Source organism: Pyrgilauda ruficollis, unplaced genomic scaffold (genome assembly GCF_017590135.1).
Source record: "Pyrgilauda ruficollis isolate IOZ18807 unplaced genomic scaffold, ASM1759013v1 scaffold49, whole genome shotgun sequence".
NCBI classification, from domain to species: domain Eukaryota; kingdom Metazoa; phylum Chordata; class Aves; order Passeriformes; family Passeridae; genus Pyrgilauda; species Pyrgilauda ruficollis.
The window spans coordinates 2786634-2805415 of NW_024526488.1; the positions used below are offsets into that span (position 1 = coordinate 2786634).

An 18782-nucleotide genomic window follows, 5' to 3' on the forward strand; every position below is an offset into this window, starting at 1 on the left:
CAGTCAGAAGTGGTGAAACATAATGTATCACTCTATACTTAAAGTGCTTGCAAAAATAGCAAATACTTGTTTAAAGTGAGAAGAAAATGACGTAGATAAATGACATAAGATTTGACATAGTTATATTTAGTTAACAAAACAAATAGATTTTGAAATGCTATTATCAATTCTTTTAAATAAAACAAGAGTATGTAACAACTTTGTTACATAGACACAGTGAAATTGCATTCCCATTAAAAAATATATAACTGCATAACAGTGCACAATGGGTGGAGCTGAACACAAGTTTCAGGCACCACTCATATTCAAAACAGAGATTCTGTGCCAATGACCCTGCTACTTAAGCAATCTGGCTCTGAATGGAGAAAAGGAAATTAAGTCAAGCAGACGATGTTGATCCATTGACAGCATGTGAAATACAGAACAAAAATAGACAGGAAGCAAACAAATATGAAATGCTTTCTTTGTACCCGAATAATAATTGAAAACCTGTTTTAAATGCCTTCTGTAGTGTTTGTGCACCTCCTTCCCACATTTGAAATCCTACATCTCCATGATAGTGGAACACATGCATTGCTTCCAACTCACATGAGAATCCCCAGCTATGAGGCTGCAGAATCTTTCTACCAGAGGAAAAAAGCACTTTTTAGGCCTGCATTAATTACCCAAATTTTAGCAGGGGTGGCTGCATATGTCACTAATGGCTGAGGCACACAGAGCAAGGAGAGGTGACCCAGGGTGGACTTGAAGCCTGTTTTTCCTATTTATATTTTAGTAACTGACCCAATCACCTACGCCACAGAACCTGTACTTTGCCTTGCTTTATAAACAGCCCGAGCCACAAAATGCACTCTCTACTGAAACCCTTAGATGAAAGCATGGCTGAGTTGAAAACCCTGCCTCCCATTCTGTGGGAAACAGCCATTCCTATGGAGATATCCAGAAATAAGATTTGAGAGTTAAGGGTTTAAGGCAGCAGGCTGAACCCCCAGTCTGCTGTGTTCATGTAGCTTTCAATCAGAAAAGAACCATTTTCTTTTGACATTTAAACCAACATATAATTTCAAAGGATGATTAGAAACCAGGCCATTATCAATGCAGAAAACAAGTGTTTCACACCAAGAATAACATTTACAGGGCAAAAAAGCAGGAGAAAAACAACAGACTTCTGTACTTGCCCAAGAAAGTTAGACAATACAAAATTGGTAGGCTTTTTTATTTGTTTAGGTTTAGGGGCTTATTTAAACATTATCTGCTTTCCTAGTTGTAATAGCCTGGCAACCAATAGGACAATCATTCATATTCCAGCAGAATTCTACAAAAGGCTTAGGACAAACAAATAATTCATGTTTTCTTCAGCAACAGTTCACAAAAATGACCAAGTCAAATAATAGGATACCATGCTTGCTTCCTTCTGACCTTCCCCCCCTTCTGGCATGTTGGGGAATAAAGTCAGTGGCTAATTACTCTTGATAGGGGAGTAGGAATCCTTAGGTTAATGTTCTCAAACCCAGCTGCCAGTAACAGCTGTGGGACTTCTCACAGTCCACAGGATTTTAACCCTTAGTTCACAGAAACAAGGTGCTGTAAAAGTCCATCCAGTTCTTATGTGATAACTACAACTTCACAGTTAATAGTAATAAGCATAAATATGTAATAAACCTAAAGATTTCACTCAGAAATGGCATGGTAAAATACTTAAGAATCAGTATTCTGTTTTTCTGTGTATGTAGTAGATGGAGTTTTAATGGGAAAGGAACTAGTAGACATAAAAACTGATTTATCAGTTTTATCTGATTTTGCTGATTTTGAACTTAGGACTGAGTAAAGTTAAAAAAAGAGGTAATATTGCCATAAAATGATTGTGATTCTCTCACTAGAAGGGAATGTATGCCCAGAGCTTTGAGTATGCATTATTTGGGTAGTTCTTAAACCACAGAAGTATTTACATTGAGTTCAGCAGACCTGTTGAAGTATTTGCAACACAGCAATAAAGCACAGTGTCCTTGCTGTGACTGGGGCAAGGGAAGCCACATCTGGGTAAGATTCAGAGTATTCTGGTTTGGATAGAAGGGCACAGCCACACAGAACTGGACTCTCAGTTTGCAAGACTTAAAAAAAAATATTGCTTCAGTGACCTCCAGTCACCTAACATTAGTCAACCGTTTTAAAGTGATTAGTAAATGAATGCTTATGTCTAAGAGTCAGATGAAAATATTCAAACTAGCAAAAAAGTCTGCTGAATTCAATAGCAGTACTAAAAATTTAAACCTTAATCCTCTAATGACTGCAAAATCACATAAAAATCCAAAAAGTTCCATTTCAGTCGATAACGACTCCAGTTGGCAGTGAAATAAATTGCCTGTGTGATAGCAGTAAGTGTCCTTGTGGATCCCTTTGAAGGAATCAATGGCTTTGTGCATTAAACCTGTATTTGTGGGAGATAGTGTAATATTTTGTGATAGTATTTGTGGCCTATCTGTTCATTTAGAATATTTACATGTTCTGTAGAACAAGTTCAGTTCAGTTGTGCATTCAGCATGACTTTCAGATGTCCTGATTCTCGAATGCATAGTTATTCAGCTTCAGCATTAAATAACTCCAGTTTAATATTTTAAAAGTTGGAAGAGAGTTATATATTCTGTATGTGAAGCTACTGCATGAAGACTTTTTTAGATATTAATATTTAAATGCTTGCCTATCTCTGCCTGTGGCTGAAAGTATGTCTTTTCATGTTGCTGTATCTCAAAAACCATTGTGTAGTTCTGGTTTCCCTCCCAAGAAAGCAAACTTTTCAAACTACCAAGGACCCAGAGAATGGCATCAGTGAAGGATTAACAGTATAGAATAGCTTTCAAACAAGTGACTGCATGGTTCTTTACATTAAAACAGGCTGAGTTATAGAGAGTGGTTATATAGACATTAGCTTTTTACTACAAGACTATTCTAGTTCCTTTTATTTTTACCTTGAAGGTTGGTGAAATTTTAAAACCTCTGAACTTCTGTCCTTTTCCTTTTCCTTTTCCTTTTCCTTTTCCTTTTCCTTTTCTTCTTTTCCTCTTCTCTCTAGGTCTGAGAATACGATTATTCAATTTCTCTCTCAAGCTATTAAGCTGTTTCCTATACATAGTTCGTGTGCTCCTGGATGATCCTACACAAGGACTTGGATGGTAATGTTTGGGTTTTTTTCCTTATTTCTGCTCTCAAAGCATTATTTAAGTTATAAGAAATAAATCATTAAATACATGAAGGATTTGTTTTATGTCTTCTGGATATTTTGAAAGAATTACAAAGCTGCTTTTACATTGTGAATGGAAATAAGAACTAAAATAACAATATTATTTTTTCTCTTTACCACTAGAATAATCCTGGCTCTCTCCTTAGATACTGTGCATCAGATATAATAGTGCAAACACATATTTTAGATGTATTATTACATGACATTTCTATGTAAAATTGCAAATGTCTGATTCACAGTTTATGCAACAATTCTTTTTGGATTTTGCTTAAATTACTTAAAACCCCAGATCCCAGAAATGGACAGACAAATATGTGAAACTGAGCTTTCATGCAGATGATATTGATGATAATTTTCTAGCCTTCTGCTTTCTCAAAACGCTTCAGAAGAGTGAGACCAAAGGTACATTCTATACTCACAATGATTTATGGCTGTAATGAATGGTGTAGCACACCCCAAATTGCCAGTATGGTATTCTATATCTTCTATATCACCCTTTTTTTAAAATGTCTTACACAATTAATCACCAAATGTAGAAGAAATTGTAATTTATTTAATCCTGTACTTCTGTTGTATTTATATCCTGGAAATATTGAATCTCCTCAATTTTTTAATGTTAATAAGCATCACATTTTATTAACATACTTCCTTTCACTTGATTTGATTCTTTTGTCCTTAAATGCTGAAAGAAACAAAGCACATAAGAAAATACTCAGCTTAGGATGATAGAACCAGCAGTCTTCACACAATTTTAGGCAAGGGACAGAGTTTGGTTTCTAATTTTCATATTTGGATGTCAGTTATATCTAGTAAGGGTAACACCAAAAAAGCTAGTGCACAGGAGAAATACTCTACTTTGCAAGAATGAAGTCCAAAGGAAAGAGAGGTTAAGAATATTTGCTTAATTCAGCAGCGCATGAGAGAACGATATGTGAATAGGAAGTACAGAAGATACATTTGAGATTTTTTTTGTCAAAATTTATTTTGAGAAATTGTAAGTTCTGAAAAATGACCATGAAGAAATTTCCCTGAAAAACAAGACCCATAAAAAACTACTTTTGACTCTACATAGACCTTAGAATGTCTCTTCAATAAGAGGAAACAAGCAATAAAGTTTTCACAAAAAGTTGTGGAGAAGAGGAAATCCATCCTTAGAAATTTAGGCATATTAGCAACTCAGGGACTTAGCATTTTCTATCTAATTATGGTTTCTGGCATGCTGCAATTCTTTCATTATGAGATCTCTGGTGAGCCCAGATGAGTATATTGTACTGCATGGTTCTGTCTGGGTGTGCAGGACGGGTTAGAATATCAGACCTTGTGCCAAATATACTTTTGTATTTATGTGCCAAGATGCATATTCATATACATCTGCAGACTGCTGAACGCCTCACACTTCTCTTGGCATGTCCTTCAATCCAAGTGTTTTACAATTCACCAGAGAGTGTATTTATATTTTCTATACATGTTATTCCCCTACATGGTGTTGTGGTACATCTAAGAGACTAGTTGGTGTGTTCTGTCTCTGAATAATATTTGTCTGCCTGAGAAGATTCAGGTTAGTCCTTCTGCCTGCTTACTAAGGCCCTAATCTTAGAAGCTGTGCCTGACAAATAAATGGCACCCCATTAATGCCCTAGAGATCCTGAGGGCTTGATACCAAAACTCCCGCTTGAACGTATTCTTGAAGATGTAGTGATATGAAAAAAAAAATAAATTTCTAGGTACTGTGTCATAGCCTGCTGAAAGAAACTCAGTGTGCTGAGAGTGTGGCCACAGAAAATGTTTTCACCTGGTTGGTTTTAAAGTGACAAATCTGGGAGGAATTCTTTTAATCAGATTTATTGCCTGGTTTTCAGAAATGCCTGCACAAGTTGGTGTCTTGCATTTACTCCTTCAGGCACAGTGGGTGTACAGGAAAGAGCTTAAGACATAAAGCATCCTTATTAATGGGTACAGTTCAGCACTGTCCCACTCAGAGCAGGTACATATACTGTTCTTGCTAATCTGTGGGCTGCAGATCCCTTTATTTTCTGCTGACCTTGCTTGCCAAGGATGAGGAAGGATATTTGTCATCATTTACAAATTATATATTCCCATCCTTATACGACCATGTAAAAGAAAGATTTGTGCCAGCAATTAAAGGCAAGATAACATAATGTGTATAATGGCCAATATTTTTACTTGTGTATCACCAGTTGTGTACTTGAAATACTGCTGCATGCATCTCCAGCTCTCCTCACATCCTCAAAAGAGGTTAGCAAGTGTAGTTTGCTGCAGTCTTTCCTGTTGAGAATGTGCTCTTTGTATCACAGCCTATCCATAGGATAGGATTTCTATGGTCTCTTGATCTTTAGTATATATTGTGTACTTAGTTCATCTTTACAAAGTATCATTGCAGTTGTCTCGTTCTTAAATTTGAAAACTAATATTCAAAAACTGTAACCTGGAATACTTCACACTCCTTTATCTACAGATATGGAACACATACAGCAGTACCTTCTAAAAGTTATTTTACTTTTAAAAATGTCTGTATTGATTGCCTTGGGTTTCAAACTATTGCATGCATTTCATAGACCACTTAATGATGTAATTAATATCCCTTTCCTCCTGTATGTTTTTATGACTGTGTTCCCATACACATTTGCTAATGGAAATGGACTTTGCATGGATGGTATGGCAACTGTCAGTAAGGAATTAAACCGGAGTTGCTCCCATCAAAACTACACACCTGGAACAATTGATTGGTGAGTTCCTAAGTTAAAACCCAAACGTTCACAGAATGGTGGGATGGGAACACAGGAAGACGAATCCATTTCCATCTGGAATGGTAGCATTTTAACATATACTAGGGATGTTTCTATAAATCTCTAGCCATTACTTACATTTCTGAATGTTCAAATTGCATTTAATATTTTAATTATTTCTCTTGATTGCAAAGTGAACTGCTGGACTGGATGCTGGTGTGAGATCTGGGTTCCATCAATGCTGATACCTTGCAGAAATAAAAGAGGACACGCTTAATTAAAAAAAAAAATAATTCTGAATAGCAGTAAATGATTAACAGGAAATTATTGTGCCATTGAGAGTGTCCCGTTCTCGTGGTGCTGTATCAAGTGCCTATTAGCATTGATAGGATTCTTCCAAGATACCACAGCCCTAAGAGTTAGATATGATTTATATAGCAAAATGTTCACACAAAAGGATTGACAGTTTCCCACAGGAACCTAATGATTCGCTGTGGATTAGAACTACAAGTCATGTCAATACTCAGTAGGTAACTACTGATTTAAAGTATTTATTACTGAGAGGTTTTTTTTTTTTCACATGTACAACGTGTTTTTTTTTTTTTTTTTTGGTTTTTTTTTTTTTTTTTTTGTCCGAAACACCAGATTATGATTAATTTCATATTTATTTCCTTACTGTAATGAACAGGTCTCCCATTATTTGGGTGAATCGAAGTTTACCTTTATGGGGATTACAGGTAATATGTAAATGACAAATTCCATTATTTCCATGTAACAACTGCAGATGATATTAATTTATGGAACTGTAGCAGTGTTCAAGGATACTTGGAAATGTTGATGTCAGCAAGGAAATCTTGAACACCAAGTACAGCAAAAGCATAAAGATCAGCTGATCTGTACTGTTTCTCTCTGTGAAATGTGGTTTTTCACTAAGAAAAGAGTTACATAAGCTTCCAGATAGGTTATACCATTATATTCTCTTACCATGATTAGTGCAATGCCAATGCAATGATTGTACCTCTTCATAATACACAATTTTCTAAGGGAAGAAGCCCTTGAAAATACTGTAGAATATGCACAGTTTAAATAATTTTTTAACTAGTGTTCAGATTACTTTATTAAATTTAATTTAAAAATACTAAGGTATTTATTTGTCTATGCATGCAGTCCTTTTCTAATATGTCTGTTTGGTAAGGGTAGGAATTTATTTGAAAATAAAGCCCAAGGTTATGTAAAACTAATATAGAGAAGCTGATATATTTTGATTGCCTATTTTAACAATTCTGTATATTTTAATTATTTCCCAAATCATAGTATCTTTATTTTAAATTCTAGATAAAGACACTGTGCACCCTTCAGAGTTTTCAGCTGTAGGGAGCATTAATTTAAAATTTAAAATCCTGATAGAATCCATCTTGATGGAATATCCCTGATACACATTAAAATACAAATACTTTCTGTGCAAAGAACGTCAGTAAATTCCTAATATCTATAAAGACTTAAATATTTTCTTTCACTATTTTGATATTTGACTATTTAAATATTTTAAACTATTTAATACATGCACTAACTATATAATCTAATTGGAGGCTGGTAAATCAAGCTCAGCTGCATTTAAATCTTAAAATCAATAATTATTCATATTTATCATTTTTTTTATGCTTTCTGCATTATACACAGTAAGAGAAACATTTGCTCTTCCACACATTCATAACATCTTCACAAGAAAGTAAAGAGCTGACTGAGGTTGCTTATTTACAGCTTCTTTCTCTCTCTGTCATGTGGGAAGATTTTGGTACTGTTTAGGAATAAATGAAACTCAGAAAAATAACAATATCTAAGCTTCAAGCAAAATGCTCTTGGCTGGGAGAGTTTCAGAGAGGATTCATAGAAGAGCTGTTTTATGTAATCTTTTATTTTCATTGTAATTTTAATATCTGTTCTCTAGAAGCTGGTATTAATGCACATATTTTTTCACTTCACTTAAGGTGTCTGTGGCTGTAATAAGTCTCTTTGAAACTCTGTTGCTAAGTTATCTAAGCTACAAGGTAAGTACTCTTTGTTACTTTTAGACAAATTAATTAAAAAATAATGAGTTGAATATTTCAATATAAAGTTTATATACCTGTGCCCATGCTGGTGTACAAGTAGGGAGTTGAGCAAAACACACTTTTCCAGGATAGCATATTGTCACACAGGCAGCCCTGTTTCCCAAATTTGTGAGCAAACTCTAATATCTAGAGTGGAAGTCAGCAATTAAATGCTCATTATCTTCCATTGTAATTTGAAAACACATTCCCAAAAGTGACTTTGACTTTTTGACACTGATTTTAAGTTGTGCAGTTTTGTCTGTCTATAATGTACTTGACAGACACAATTGTCATTGATTTTAAAGCTGTAGCTACTCAATACATATAATTCAAGGTTTAGCCCTCTAAAATTGTGCCCAGAAAAATGAAGACAGTACTTAAAAGAAAAAAAAAAACAAAAAAACATACTTGTGTTATCCATCTCTGTGATACTATTGGAATAGCTTTTCAAAATGTCTTGAAGTCATTTGATGTGAATACAATGTATTTTTGTTTTTGCATTCTCCTTTAAAAGTTAATTTTTTCTAATATAATTATTCAGTTTTCTTCATTCCATTTTGTTCTGCTCTATCTCTGTATATTTTTAGTATCTTTAGGGGAAAAATACTGAAAATATTTGAAGTCATTTACCAACGAAAATAAGAAAATATTTTGTTTCTAAAGCTGAAAATATCTTGGGGGATAATATTTTTTTCGTATTATATTTTGTATTACTGACACTCAGTAGCTATCAGAGCCACTGCTGAATTTAGAGACTTGTATTTCAGTGTGCTTACTGAGTGATTATGGCATAAATGTTTTCCTTAGTGCCCAATAATGCTAAGAGGCTTGCAGCTGTCTGCTGTCTAAAAACTATTCTTCTTAATCCTTGAAGCATGTATTATTTGAGGGTTGGGGGTTACAAGTGCAAATCAATTATGGGCAGACATAGTCCAAAATTTATATCCTGGTGGCAAAACAGTAAAGGGCAATCACAGTTTGTGCTGTTCCTGAGTTTATTGGGCAGCATTTTATCATCATCCATTCTGCTTGTGATTTGTGTCAGTTTCAATGGGTACAAAATATGAATTCTTGGCAAATCAGCTTCCATGAGAAGTTACTCATCAGTGTGTGATGGATGGAAAGTTCCACTAACCTGATTTGCTGCATACACCTGTCACAGAAGTTGAGGCAATTTTGTGATTTCACTCCCCTTAAGAAGGAAAGGATTAATCAGAGGAGCAACAAAATTTGTCAATCACATCAATCCATTTGATGCAAACACCTCCTTTCCTCTTGTTCTGTTCTCATAGTTTTACACCATTCTCTTGAAGCTAAGAATGGTGTTATTTCACCCACTGTAAGGCTTTTCTGCACAGCCAAGGTGACCAAAGGTGCCTTGGTTCATGTAAATATGTGGCAGATTAGTTATTTTATGGAAACATTTTCAAAGCTTTCACAATTTAGGTAACTAACTTCTACAAGTGAGAGAATTATCAAGTGAGAAAACAAGAAAAAGATGCTTGTGTTTGTATTGGAGTGCACATTACTAGGATTTCACAAATAACCTGTAAAATGAATAAAGCAGTCATTTGAGAGGATACTCTCAGAGACTGACCTTTCTGATACCTGGTCCATGACATATGAGAAATGATTCAACATGCAGAGTACTGACTGCAGACTAGCATATCATGTTACTGTGATACAGTGAATTTGCATTTTTTGTAGCTTTTAAATGAAGAGGAATGCAAAGGATGTAGCACTGAGTTGTGATGCTGATCACTTGGATCCAGGAGTGGAAGGTTTACAGTCTGCATTCTCCCAGCCTAAAATATTACGGGAGGGTTTGTCCTTGGCCAGAATTCTGAAAGATGTCTGCGTCAAAAACCTCCATTATCAAAAGTTACCACAGACATCTGGCAATCCTGCATATGCCTGGTGCTCAGGTACTCTCAGGGCTTTGAGCAGCACCATACATTGTCACTGAAAAAGATAGTTTTGAAGAACTCATGATGCATTTATGCATTTCCATGTGGAAGCCAGAGTCCTACAGCTGCACACATCCCTAATTACCTGGAGCCCATCCATACTGGCACTTTGCCTGCACAAGTAAATTATGTGACATTTCTTCTCTGTAATGCAGAGGAGGAAACTCCTAACGTTAAAAATGAGGAAATTTGTGAAATCACAAAATGGTTCAGTTTGAAAAATCAGATTGGATTTTGATTTTACTCTTCATACAAAACCCTCTCAGTTTACAGCCTCATGATTTCACTTGTATGTCTGACTCCAACCAATTGCAATTACATGGAAGACAATAATCCCTGTCCCTGAGGTATAGTGGCTTCCAGATGTGGAGAGTTAAAAATGGAGAAAGGATTATATATGACATGGAGGTTGTATTTAATTTTCAGTGGCTGTATCAGGTGATTATTTTTTCAGGGAAGATAAACATGTCATTGCAACTGAAACTATAATGCTCTACTGCAAATTCTTGTAATACTGCCATGGTATGTGCTGCACTATTATTGCATTACCTATGATGGAGTTCTGCTACACAGCATTAGTAAAGCTGTAAGTCACTGAAGTTCAACTACCTTCCTTTTCTAATATGTGGATTTTCATCTCAACATTTAATCAGTCACAGCCACTGCACAGATTTGGAAAAAAAGTAGAATTATGCCCTTCCCGTTGCTAGCAGTAAGCAAATTAAAAGATCAATGCCACTTCCCTGAAATATATGGGAAGACCTCTCATTTCATGGAAGCAAGATCACATTCCAAAAAGCCCTAAAGCGTTCTGAAGTGTTGGTGGCAGAAACAGAGAACTTGGTATTGTAGTCCTAATTCAAATGTTAAACACTCGATTTTTTCCTTACTTCCCTCTCCAAAACAGTTGGGAAAGAAAAAATACAAAGTAAAGATAAATGATAAATGCAAAAGATGAAAGGAAGGAGATTTAAAAGTATATATCTTTTACTTGGGAAGTACATTATGATAGAGTGTAGGAAAAAGGATCCAGAGTAGTCTATATTCCATATTCACGTTTGTCACATGTGTTTAAATGTGAAATGAATGATATTCCTGAATTTCAGGTGTGGGAGAGACTCTCTCTGTTTCACTGGGACATCACGTGTATTTCTCCTCAGAAATTTGTTTGTAAGCTGACTGTGACATTGTGGGTTTTTTTTTCCTTTGCTTTGAAGGGAAATATCTGGGAGCAAATTCTGAGAATACCCTTTCTCCTGGAAATAATTAATGCTGTTCCTTTCATCATCACGGTAAATATATTTGAATTAATACATTTGCACATTGCACTTTTATAGCTGCACAAATACTCTTTACTTCTTTAAAATAAATTTTGTTCTAATGTGAATGATGAGTTTGTGCCTATGGGAACAGAAATTTGCCAACAATAAGAAGGTAGTTTGCTGCTGGAGTGAAGTCGTACATAACTTTCCACTTCCTCTTCCATGGGCACAATCAAAACCAAAACTGTCTAACTCCAACTACAGCACAATCAATAAAATAAACCAGATGGTTGTAGAAATGTAAGAATCACTCATGTCTGCAGTGAAAACTGACTGTGTTCCTATTTCATCTAATTATCTTGCATGTGGTTAATCACAAAGGAAGACAAAAATGTTATTTAAAGCCAAATCTCACGCTAGAAACACATTAATAGTAAGTATTTTCCCCAAGTGTTTCAATGCTGCTTGAATAGTAAAGCTCTATTCCTCATCAGAAAAGCTTCTAATGAATTTGTTAATTCTTCTTGCAGATTTTCTGGCCAGTCCTAAGGAACCTGTTTATTCCTGTATTTTTAAATTGCTGGCTGGCAAAGCATGCTTTAGAAAATATGATTGTAAGTATGCAAAGGAAATAAATATTCTAGAGTTGTGGGTGTTTTTGTATATTGTCTTTAGTGGGATTTTGGCAGTACAGTCTAACCCTAATAGGAAGCTAACCAGATCTGTATTTAGATTATCCAAATGGTCAAGCATTACTAAACTGCTTTCTGCATCAAAATTAGAAAAAAGTAAGATGTGAACTGAAATCTCAATTAGTATAAATTGTTACTGTGCCAATAAAGGAAATGGCAGTGGATGGTTCTTTTGCTACTCTGCCATTCATACACAATTGCAGGGAACTCAACTGTTTGGCCATAATTGGGCCTTGCAGCCTGTAATTTGTAAGCTAGACATGAGCAGACCTCAAGGCAGCTTGCAATAGGATCGGAATTGTGCTGGGATGAAAAAGAACTACTTAAATAATCACAAAATCACAGCTGGCCCTTGTGCACCTTCTGTATTATCAGCAAACTCATAAGTGCATTTGGGTGACTGCATTGCTATCAGGGTACTGCATAATTCCTCTACAGAATCAGATCCTGACTTACTGGTTCAAACCCAAAAATAACACCTATTTTCCATTACTACAGAATGATCTTCACCGAGCCATCCAACGCACACAGTCCGCAATGTTTAATCAAGTCCTCATTTTAATATCTACCTTATTATGTCTCATCTTCACTTGGTAAGTGGCCAAATCCCCTCTGTTTTTATAATACATGTTGGCTTGCCTGGTGGAAACCATGCCGTGAAATAGGAAGGGTGAACACTTCAGTGAAAATGTTAACTAGCACCTGTACTGCTGGGGTGTGGATGCGCTGCGTTTGGAAACAGAATGTGCATGCATAGGAAAAGGAATCCTTCTCACTCTAAGGAAGGAAATACAGATGATACCAAAACACAGGATGAAGCAGGGGGAGCTTTACATATGTACCAATCTCAGCAGAGAAGTCACTCACATGTGAAGAGTACTAACAGAACTATATTGACCCACACCAAGGTCACCTTCCTCTGTCTGCTGGGACAGAGAAGAATGTGCAATATCTCAGCCTTAATACTTTGACTGAGATTACAGACAGTGCAGAATGTATTAATCTAGAGTACTGATGGTACTGGATAGTAGGTTCAAACAACCAAAATGTATTACTCTGAAGAATGCTGCAAGACCTGAAAAACTTGAATTTACATCCACAGGAAACACCACTCAATTGCCCCATGTTTACATTGTGCCAGAGTAATATGGCATTAGCCTGGGCTGGAGGCAGATGAAGGAGACCACATGATTAGTCTGGCTATACAGTAGCTCTGTAGCTTGCTTGACATACAGAACTTGCTCATCAGTGGTGCCTGAGAATTGAGCATCATACTCAGGGGGAATACAGGGCTGTGTACAGTGTGATACAAGCTGGTGTACTGGAGGACAGTGAAGAGACAAGATGGTTCTGTGTGGAAAGGCTAAATCACCTGTATTTGTTTTGCCAGACAAGATGCCTTTAGGTCAGCACATTGATAAAGTTTGGTGTGTCATTTTGGAGACAGTAATTAGATTTTCTCTTATTTTATTTCTCTAGCTTGCTTTTCTGATAGTCACTGTTATGTGCTGCCTAATCCTTTTGGTATTAAATGTAACATAGCACATGGCTTTTTAGAGGAGAAGTTTGCTCTAGCCAGGCTAAATGAATGGTCCAATTTTACCCTTTGTCTTAGGGCCACACACCTGCTTATTAACAAATGCTGCTTGTTCCAGTAATGAATTTTTGTGATATTTAATCTCCTGTTGAACAATATGTAATTTTATATGTATAAGGACGTGGACAATTTTAATTTTGTTTTTTAGTTTTTTACAATACAAGGTGCTATTGAGTATTCCTTCACCTTTTTTACCTACCTACTCCAATATTTTATTGAAATGCTGCACAAGTTATTTATCCTGCTCACCAGCAGGCATTGTGGTAACTGACAGTAAAACATGCAGTAAATGGCAAGCTCACCTGTAATTATAGCTGGGCTCAACAGCTGCAGATACTACTTCATTATAGTTCATTATTTACTGACCTAGGACTGACCCTGCTAGACTTGAAAATAAGCTAGATGAGATGAAGACACCCAGTAATGCAGTAACAAAGGAAACAAAGAACTTTTTGACTGAGAATAGTAGTTCAAACATCTGCAGCTTCTCTAAGACGGGAGTTATGTTCAAGTGATTGTTACTCTTGTCTATGTGAACACACATAATGGCATTTTTACACATTCTTTCTTTATACTACTGATTATATATTTAAAATAGCCCCCAAAAACCTCTATAAACAGTCCCAATCAATTAACTTAGTGTCTTTGTTTATGTTACATCTGTTGTGAATTTGAGAGCGTTTTTAATTTTATGGAAATCATTTAGAGCTTATATGAGTTCCTTCCTGCTGAAGGAGGATCCAAGTCCACAGCTGGAATCTGTCCACTTAGGAATGCCTTTCACCAGACTGATCTTTCATGTTTTCTGCAAAGGCAGGCAGTGCCCAGGTCAGTACCCCCAAACAAGTTTGGGAGCCAGCCCTGGCACAACACACAAAACTTCTCAGTCATCACCAGTCTGTTCTCATAAGCATTCTTTGGTTCCATTTAGAAATGCTGCCCTGCTCCATGTTGTGCCAAGGCTTCAGTAAAGCAAAATTACTAAGCCTGGATTAGTAGCTTGAGTACAGTGCCTTCAGTTGCAGAGCACTTTCCCCTCAGAGGGTGAGGGACATGCTCATGGTGTGCTTTTGGCACCACTGTTATCTGCCCTCATTGAGCCTCCCTGCTGATTCTCAGGCCCTGGGTGGATTCAACTGAAACCCCACAGCCCCCTTAGCTCCTGCTTGCCAGGCTTGTGCCATCTGCTGCAAGAGCAACATCAGCACTTGTGAAGCCAATATAGCTTTAAAACACAGGGTTTTCTGTTCAAAGCCACCTTTTTTTGGCAGACACAGGGATGGAATGAAGCTTTTTATGGGAATTACACGATTTTATAAGATGGTATGAAGCCCAGAAAGATTCCTCATTGGCTTTGTTCCTGTCTGCATATAATAAGAATTTTCAAAATAACTTTACCCTAACTAGCAGGAAACCCACAGAAAATGAATTTCACCTCGTGCATCATTTGTAAAGCCATCATTTACATATCCACATCAGAATTTTATAAGTGGTGGTTACACAGATAGGCACATGCCAGCTTATGTCTTACAACTCAGGTGGAAGCTTTCCAATGAAAAGTAAAAAAATAAGTTATCTGAGGTTACAACTGATTGGCTAATCTCACAGATTTTAGATACCATTGTTCAGGCTGTCCTTTGCACTCAGAGTATAGTAGAAAAAGGCTTCTTCTGTGTTTTTGTATGGAGCTGACAATTTTCAATGTTATTACAGAACAAACAGTAATCACAACAAAATTTGTGCTCTACTCCACTCTTTGGTCTTTGGTGATAATTGTTAATGGATGTGGGGGTGGAACTCATTTGCAGGTCAGTAAATCTATAAGACCATTTTCACATATCTGTAATTTATAGATTACATACTAGGTTTTTTTTCTCTTACTTCAAAGATAGATTAGGCTGTCCAGTGATTTTTCTTTCTTTAAACATCTCAGTGGCCTTGTAACCAGAGCAATTTTACATCTACTAAAACATGTGTGCACCAATATGACAGACTGTTCAGCAGCTCCTATTGAGAGTTCTAGCGAGAGTTACAAACCTAGTCATAATATGTGTTGTGTCATTAAGCTAATGGATGTTTGCACTTGTTTGTCAAATAGAATACTAATTATTTCTGTAAACTGTACAAGAAGACAAATAACAGTGAATGAGTATTTCAGGCATCTTTCTGTGACACAGTGAATCATCTATTAAAAGTTATTTTAAATTTTAAAGCAGTGTTAGTCATATATCACCAGTGTAGAGTGATTAGCTTGTGAAGGAGGTGGCTACAAATTCTTTGAGATGGACAGTTATTTTTTCATACTCAAACCTGCACCAACTTTGCTTATGCTTTCATGGAAAGCTCACTGAGGTCAGTCTTAACATTTTTTTACACTTCAGTGCTTTCAGCGTCAGAAAATAGGATGTTTTCACACAATAATTCACAGAATACCTGTAGAATGCCACTACTGTAGCCTCAATGGCAATTACCCACTCACAGTTCTCATCCAGAGGAACAGTAGGAATAAGTTGCTTGAAAGGATGAAGACAAATCCCAACAATGATCTAGTCCAAACAAGACAAGTCAAGACCTTATGATTTGGAACAATGTGTCCAAATTCCAAATGTGTCCAGAGGAAAAAAAACACTCAACCAAGAAAGGATTAATCACAGAAGTTTTTAGAGAGGAAAAGGAATTTCAGTGCTCCAGTTCCCTTTATTATCAATAAGTAGATATAAACACCTCAGAAGATGATCTAAAGGGAGCTAAATCATCCCATGGAGGTCTTGACTTTACCTTTCTGTGTTGATTGTGATTGGAGCCTAATGGCAGTTATCCAAGAAAGATGCCCAGCCTTAGTAGGATGAAAAGTGTTGGTGCATTATGTAATGTAAAATAAAATGTGGATTTTTGGGTCTGTAGTTCTTTCTGTGATGTTATGTGTTGTTGTACATCAGTCGCAGTGTTCAGGACCAGTCTCAGTTTGATTGACAGAGATTTTCTGCATATCAGGACAGCTCAAGATAAGACTGTGCTTCTGCCTTTCAGAATCCAATTATTCTAAAGTATTAAACATGTGAAGTTTCAGAGCTAACAGAATAAACAAGAGTTTCAGAATTTAAATCCCAGAATATTATAAAACATTAATTGAAAGTTCTAAGTAACTGTAAGTAATACAAAATTCATTATTCAGCTATTACAAGAATCCCACAAAGCGCTGAAGTAAAAGCAATGGTACTTTTCTTTCTCTGAAACAAAGCAGATCTTCAGGAACCTGCATGTTTCAAACACAGGATCTCTGTTTTCTGTTTTGAAGTATTCCTGTACAGTGCTCTCCAAACATCTGCAAGCAGATCTAGAAGTAGGGCAGTGGCACATGCAGTACCTTCCACATCCATTGGAGCAAGTCCACCCTCCCCCTGTCCTGCTGCTCAGTTCCTGGAACCAGGGCAGCGTGGATGGGTGCCTTCTTTGTGCATGTGTGCAATGAAAATTGAGGTCGAGTTCAGACACTGCTTTAACACTTCCTTAAGTGAGGGGATGATAAAAAGGCTGTGCAGCTCCTGGGAGGTCAACAGCAAAGCATTTCCTAAAATACCCACTTGTTATTTGTGAGCAAATAATCTACAAAATCAACTAGAGTTTATGTGAAATATTTCCTTCTGGGAAAAACTGTGTGCATGAACTCAAGGCCAGCATTCTCTTGAGCTTTGGTAGGAGAAACACATATTGAATACAGAGTTTATCTCTTTGAGGTACAGGAATTTCTAAGGTGGCTTTGCTGAAATCTGCTGTATGAGACACATGCAAAAACAGTGTTGCCAAAAATAGTTGCCAATTTTGATTATTTAAATGAAACAAATTCACATAAAACTCTTCTTTTGGAATTTATGGGATAGCCACACTTCTTTCACCTTTTGCTAGCACTGGGATCCATTTGCTTACATGCCTATGATTAGTACTTAAATGGCCAAGGCTTTTCAAAAGGTGAGCAAATGTAATGAAAAATTGCCGTGAAAGAATGAAATAAAACCCACAATTGTTTCTTTGATTAGTGCCTTTTCATATTTTTATGCAACTATTGTATTGTGACAAAACAGAAATATTACCATATACAATTTTCTTTTTTGGTAGCTCTGTATTTGTAATAATACACTTGAAAAATATTTTTGCATATTTAAGTTCAAGAGTTCAGATCTGAAAAAGCATGTGGGTGATTAGTGCTTTTGAGGAGTGTTGCTAAAGATTGTAGGATAAGGATGTATGCTGGTTGGTTGTTTGTGAAAGGCAGATCAGAAATCATGTATTACAGGGAGAGCAGAAGTATTGAAGCTCAATCAGAAGTCTTTTTGGCTACCCATCAAAGACAGTTTCTATGGAAACCTAGATAATTATACAGTGATTTTCATGCTATTTTAGTTATTAGTTTGGTAGTGACATAATATTTCCTTTGTTAATCTTTTTAGATGTTTCTACATAGTTATTTCTAAAATAATTAGGTCAGCATCTTTCCCATGGCTCATGCAGGGAATTCTCTGTGCCACTGATGTAATGGAATATTTAAAACTAGACACAGACACCAGCAAAATTAATAACAATTTAAATAGTCTATTTACTGTGATCTGTGGAAAAAAAGTCATAAAGGTTAGAAGGTTCAATCTCAATTATCTTCTTAGTGTGACAGATACATTTGTAGTCATCTTGTTTGCTTAAAATAAAAAATAATCAGACTAAATGATAGCTGAGAGAGCTGCCTTCACAAAGCCTCTCTAAAATGGAGTATCAACAACATTATTTATAAGCAAATTCTCCTATTTGGAATATATATAGAAATATTAAATTAAGTAATTAAACAGTGTGATCGAAATATTTCTTTTCTTTTACCCTGGAAAATGAGTCAGCTTCATGTTCTTGTGATCTTTTCAAGCTACAAACGTTGCTAATTTGACCAGGTTGCAGGTCATTTGTTAATCTGAAAACCAGTAGTTCCAAACTGAATGTAGATAAAGATGGGCAGAGTTAAATTTGTATAAATTTGAAAGGCAAAATTAACTTATCCACATTTTTTGTTCTCTGTTGTAGCACACAATATCTCAGTATTTCAGTACAATATGGTGTGTACCTCCACATTATAGGTTAGGTAAATCGTCCTTTGACAATTAATGTAATTGCAATTTCACAGTCTATTCTTTGTACAGTATATTCTA

General features: G+C 36.1%; 1 protein-coding gene across 1 annotated transcript in view; it reads left to right on the top strand.

The window, feature by feature from the left end:
- The window catches only part of KCNT2 (potassium sodium-activated channel subfamily T member 2), a 116053-nt gene that overhangs the window by 31039 nt on the left and 66232 nt on the right, over positions 1-18782 (top strand). Inside the window, exons 3-9 of the mRNA XM_041479624.1 lie at positions 3071-3170; positions 5929-5985; positions 6674-6722; positions 7974-8033; positions 11260-11334; positions 11835-11918; positions 12495-12589. Coding sequence (XP_041335558.1) covers positions 3071-3170; positions 5929-5985; positions 6674-6722; positions 7974-8033; positions 11260-11334; positions 11835-11918; positions 12495-12589 — 520 coding nt within the window. The remainder of the gene's footprint in view (positions 1-3070; positions 3171-5928; positions 5986-6673; positions 6723-7973; positions 8034-11259; positions 11335-11834; positions 11919-12494; positions 12590-18782) is intronic.